This window comes from Protomyctophum parallelum (assembly GCF_964188405.1).
Source record: "Protomyctophum parallelum genome assembly, chromosome: 23".
Taxonomy (NCBI): domain Eukaryota; kingdom Metazoa; phylum Chordata; class Actinopteri; order Myctophiformes; family Myctophidae; genus Protomyctophum; species Protomyctophum parallelum.
The window spans coordinates 31,141,450-31,147,920 of record NC_139715.1 but is presented as its reverse complement, the minus strand read 5'-3'; the positions used below and the strand labels follow the sequence as shown (position 1 = coordinate 31,147,920).

The window sequence follows — 6,471 nt, the reverse complement described above, 5'->3', positions numbered from 1 at the left end:
GAAGAGAACCAGACACTCCGGTGACTCTCTGACTCGAGGAGAAGAGAACCAGACACTCCGGTGACTCTCTGACTCGAGGAGAAGAGGACCAGACACTCCGGTGACTCTCTGACTCGAGGAGAAGAGAACCAGACACTCCGGTGACTCTCTGACTCGAGGAGAAGAGAACCAGACACTCCGGTGACTCTCTGACTCGAGGAGAAGAGAACCAGACACTCCGGTGACTCTCTGACTCGAGGAGAAGAGAACCAGACACTCCGGTGACTGTTCTGAGGGAGAACATCAGAACAACATGGTCCTCATCAGGCTGGGATCAACTTCAGCTGGAGAGAGAGAGAGAGAGAGAGAGAGAGACGCAGGACGCACCACGCGAGGCGATCAGCAGTGATCTGTGATCAGCACAGTGCGCTGCGCTGCTCTGTCTGCACGCGCACGCACTCTCTCACACACACACACACACACACACACACACACACACACACACACACACACACACACACACACACACACACACACACACACACACACACACACACACACACAAACACACACACACACACACACACACACACAAACACACACACACACACACACACACACACACACACACACACACACACACACACACACACACACACACACACACAAACACACACACACACACACACACACACACACACACACACACACACACACACACACACACACACACACACACACACACACACACACACACACACACACAAACACACACACACACACACACACACACACACACACACACACACACACACACACACACACACACACACACACACACACACACACACACACACACACACAAACACACACACACACACACACACACACACACACACACACACACACACACACACACACACACACACACACACACACACACACACACAAACACACACACACACACACACACACACACACACACACACACACACACACACACACACACACACACACACAGTTTTATTGGCATTTAATAAATAGTTCTAAATGTGTAGGCCTATACTAATTTATAGTCCTGCCTCCCGTGGTAATGATAGATCATAATTATAAGATGTCTGCTATAAATTGAAAAAAGGTTATAAATCAAGGTAAAAAAAATTGATTTATGTTAGCCTATATAATTATGCAACATTGCAAATAATCCAAAACATTTATGAATTAAACTATTTTGTACCTATATTAATAGTGTAGTCTATAGTAGGCCTACAGTAGTATAGTGTAGATGTTTGTAATGCACGCCTTAACAAGGGCCTTTCTCGGCCCCACCCCTCTCCAATTGTTTATATTGTGTTTTAGTTTCCAAGATGGCCGCAGCACCAGGATGGGGTGGGTGGGGCGGAGGTTAGCGGGCGGGGTCGACCCATGCCCTTAATTACTGGGCTGAGTTCACACATTCAAGACACCTGTCTTGTGTCTGTGTTTAATGGGGCCGCTCCAATGCATTTCCAATGCATTTCCAATGGAAGCCCACATATGATTTGACCAAACATTTTGTTTGATGGGGGACGGGGGACGGGGGGGGGTGAAGCCACAAGGAAATCGGGATTTCCTGAAAGTTCATATAATGGCCTGTTGTGGCGCTGTCATTGGACCCAGAAAAACCCCATAGCCCCACAGAAGTCCATGTATTTGGGCCCAACTTCACCTAGACTGTATTACCTTAATAAACATGCTGGTCATGAATACTTTCTGCTTCCAGTCACTAGTTTAAAGTCTCATTTCTAATGTCATAATATTCTTTTTGGAAAATTATCGTCCCATTTATAAAAAAAATGACCATAAAGTCCCGCATGTTCTGAGGGGCGTGGCTACCGTTACAGTCTATGATCGGGATTCCCCTCCCACTCGAGTCAAAATAAAAACCAACGGAGAAGAAGGGGGGAAGTCCCGCCTCGTTGTCTGGGCCAGCCAATGGCCAGCTGGGCCCAAACGGATCTAGAAATATGGTGATTTACAATTCAAGGACTGACAAGCTTCATTTTACGTCCATGTTAGACCCGGGGAACGCTTTGTCCATATTTTTTACAGTCTATGGTTCAGACGCAAGTCAGGTGTCAGACACAAGTCAGGTGTCAGACACAAGTCAGGTGTCAGACACAAGTCAGGTGTCAGACACAAGGCAAGTGTCTTGAATGCTGCAGCCCAGTGAGGGCATAATGACCCCGCCCGCTCACCTCCGCCCCACCCCCTTCTGGTGCTGCGGCCATCTTGGAAACTAAACACAATATAAACAGTGGGAGAGGGCTTTGAATGTGTGAACGGAGCCCAGTAAGGGCATAATATGCCCACCTGAGAGCGCCACAACACAGTTCCATTGACTCTTTTAAGAGGACCTACCTTGTTCATTTCTGCCCTGAGATCAGATTCTAAAAAATGTCTTCTACATCCTGACAGTTGTCTGAAAAAGCTATGTTTCTACGTCAGTCGTTCTTCGACTTTTCAAAAAATAGCAGGCGCTATGAGCTTGTAGATCTGCTATTTTTCAATAGCTAAAGCATAATATGATGCTAACACCAAAAGGGGTTCCCGTTCAGAATGGGTTAACAAACAAGGCATTCTTCACTGGTTTTACCTCTAGGCTCTCTATCTATGCCCTCATCATGTTTTCAATGTTTTTCATTGCATTTGTTATAGATGTGTTTTAGTGGAGTGTGTGCGTGGGTGGGTGGGTGATGTTTCTTCTTTTTTCCATGCATTTGCCTATATTGTAGCATTAACTCTCTCCGTGGATTACAAATAAAATCCATTATTATGTTGTTTTATAATTATGATAGATTATAATTAGCCTATAAGCCTTTATAGCTATACTGTTTATTTTATGCTCTAAACAAAAAATAATATAGCCTGTCCTAGAGAAGGTGATGTGAGAGAAGAGAAAGATAGATGAGGGGAGCATAAATTATAGCTAAATTAATAGGTTTTTTTTTTTTTAGTGCTCATAATAATTGCCCATGCAGAGAGTATAGATGAGCATAAATCCGCCTATAGCTTTAAAAAACGTCCCCATGTAGTCGGTGGTGCGAATTGTTGGTTGGACGGACGGACGGATGGAAGACGGACGGACGGACGGACGGACGGACGGACGGGACACAACTCATCCCGACAGGTTCTTAGGGGGAAGCAGTGATTATGAGCGCATGGCGGCCGGCCGCATGCCCTTGAGAGACGGAGAGATTAGTTTTCTCTCTCCATCCAACTCTCTCCCTCATTCACTCCCTCTTAGAACACACATGAATCACACCGCCATGACACATGCTGGGGGGGGGGGGGGGGGTCTTATATAGCTCGCTTATGATTCTTGACGACTATTTCTGTATTTGATGTATTACCATGTTTTTTTTTTGTTCTTGCTTGCTGTAAATTGCTTACGATTTTTCAAAAATAGCAGACCTATACAAGATTCGTAAGCGTGCCACTCGGTGGCACGCTATGAGCTTGTAGATCTGCTATTTGTCAATAGCTAATGTATAGCATAATGCTTAGTTAAAACACCAAAAGGGGTTCCCGTCCAGAATGGGTTAAGAGCGTCTGCTAAATGCGTAATTAATCACATTAGCCCCTATAGCTGGTATCCCTATAATACGTGGGAAGATTTGTCATCATTTTTTTCTAAATCGCTCTACTGTACAAGCTCTTAACGTGTCGTTATGTGACCCCAGTGTGAACTTGGATCCGCTTTACGAACATGTGTTGTACACGCACAAAAAAACAACACAAGCATGACTTTTTAGAGTTTGAAATAGGAAATAGTTTTTTGTATTTATTTAGGAAATTGTTACATAAAATATATAGCATTAAAGTTTGAGTGTAACAGTCAAAAAAAAAAAAAAAAAAAAAAGAATTGCACACAATAATAATTACCAAAGTATAACACTGCTGGTAACCATTAAGTCTTTATATACCAATAAGGGAACCAGGGACATTTCGAAGGATTTGCGCCACAGTTTCACGATTCTTCGAAAAATATAGCAGACCTACAAGCTCACAGCGCGGCACTCGGTGCCGCGCTGTGAGCTTGTAGATCTGCTATTTTTCCAATAGCTAAAAGTATAGCATAATTCATTAAAACACCAAAAGGGGTCCCCCATGTCCTGAAGGGGTTAAGGAGAAAAGGTGAAACAGGAACAATGACACTGAAGTCTGTACAAAAATGTGGGTATAAATAGTTCGACAACTAGAAAAATACACAAGTCCTTTCAAAGACTCTCTTCATACAATATTAACAGGTTTTTCATAGAGAAAAATAAAAAATAAAATAGACAAATTAAACCCAACCGTTAAATTAGCACCACCATGTATGCTATAGGCCAAATTATAGATAAAGATAAGATTTTGGCATAATATTATATAACCTTAAAACAACTAAAGTTTCAAATATTGTCTTTGTTTTAAAATAAAGTGATAAAATATAAAGAATTAGCTCTTATTGATCAAAATAAAGACTTTTTTGTTTGTTTGTTCTTAACATGAATGAATTATGGACAGAATTCCATAAACCCAGTCTAGACATCATTTTGTCTGCACATTTTTTTTCAAACAGTCGATTTACAACCTTGGCTGAATGATTGGCAAAAACATATTAAAAGAAAACACATGAATTATCATTATTATTATTATTATTCGTTTGCATATATCGATCAGCAATGCCCTTTCCGATATCACCTCATAGAACTTCTCTATATACAAAATAATGTACAATTAAAACCGTTTAAAGGGGGAAAAAAGCGAGGTTTGGAAGATTTCAGATACACTATAATATTAATTATACGTTACATTAAGAGACAAAACACGGAGAAGGATTTGGATCCTGGAGTTTAAACCATGAGAAGAAAAACCCCCTGCGTCGATGTCGCATTCATGGATCATCTTCCATTGACTGTTTTTTTTTTAAATTGTTACAATCGGTCAGTTTATAGGTTATATTATGTTCCCTGAGATTCCACCAGTGATATTATATTGTCTGCTGTTTATAGGGATGGAGCTCGTTCATTTGTATTGATAACGAGCAGCGTCTTAACGATCAGACTTATCGAGCCGGGGACCGTTCTTATCGAGCCCACGATCGATCATTTTCTATTATTTTGTGGAGAGACGACTGGGAGACGAACACGTTCTGAACAGAACAATATGTATAAGTCAATTTAACCCATTTTGACCTGAGATCAGATTCTAAAAAAAAGTCTTCTACATCCTGACAGTTTTCTGAAAGAAAAAGCTACGTTTCTATGTCAGTGGCTCTTCGATTTTTCCAAAAAATAGCAGACCTACAAGCTCGTAGCGCGCCACTCGGTGGCGCGCTATGAGCTTGTAGATCTGCTATTTTTTCAATAGCTAAAGCATGACATAATGCTAACACCAAAAGGGGTTCCTGCCGAAAATGGGTTAAAAGTGTAATTTAGTTTACCGGGACAGCGCTGGTCAATACACTTTTTAGAGCGACATGTTTGTGCCAGCGTGGGTGATTAGATTTATGTATTGATCGCCTCTTGTCTTGCTTGTTTAAACAATGACATCAAAGGGCCGCTTATGTATGCTCGATAACAGGATTGACAGGAAAGCTTATTATTGATACCTATACCGGGTACTCAATAAGCTTGTTATGGTTTTGTTCTGGGGGGGGGGGGGGAGCTCCATCCCTATACTGCTGTTTGGGGGTTCAATCCAGACGAGGTGTTTACTGTACAATACTGTACATACTGTACCATTCAGACACTGCAAGGTCAGGTCGTCAAATTAACCCGTTCTGACCTGAGATCAGATTCTAAAAATGTCGATCTACATCCTGACAGTTTTCTGAAAAAAGCTATCGTTCTTTTGATTTTTCAAAAAATAGCAGACCTACAAGCTCGTAGAGCGCCACTCGGTGGCGCGCTATGAGCTTGTAGATCTGCTATTCTTCCAATAGCTAAAGCATAACATGATGCTCACACCAAAAGAGGTCCCCGTCCAAAATGGGTTAATGCCAGCTCATCGCTAAATTCAGGTTCAATAAGTGCTTTTTTTTTTTTTTTTGCAGCTTCATTTCGGTTTTTCTTTTGATCATTTTGACGTCTTCACTTTTGCGGTCAACAATAATCGCTCATCCAGAACACCCCACAAAAGCTTGTTTTATTTACTTTACCATTACCATTCTTTTGAATGAGTAAAATGGACAATTTAGGATAATTGAAAACCTGACGTCAACAACCTTGCTGCATTGTTATTTTTATATTATAACATTTGTCATTTGGAGAATATTTGCTTCCAACAAAAATGACTTGCAGCCACAGATCAATGCTCTTGTTATTGTGACTCTCCCAGTGTCTAAGAAGGATAGAATAGATACACATGGCAACAAAAACAGTAGATGTTAGCCCATTTTGACCTGAGATCAGATTTCTAAAAAAAATGTCTTTCTATATCCTGACAGTTTTCTGAAAAAGCTATGTT

At 41.4% G+C, this 6,471-nt stretch overlaps 1 protein-coding gene across 1 annotated transcript in view; it reads right to left on the bottom strand.

Moving 5' to 3' along the window:
* Positions 1–3,251: 3,251 nt before the first annotated feature.
* The window catches only part of LOC310854010 (nck-associated protein 5-like), a gene marked incomplete at both ends in the record, with an annotated part of 106,591 nt that continues 103,371 nt past the window's right edge, over positions 3,252–6,471 (bottom strand). The window contains one exon of the mRNA XM_083758483.1: positions 3,252–3,260. Coding sequence (XP_083614609.1) covers positions 3,252–3,260 — 9 coding nt within the window. The remainder of the gene's footprint in view (positions 3,261–6,471) is intronic.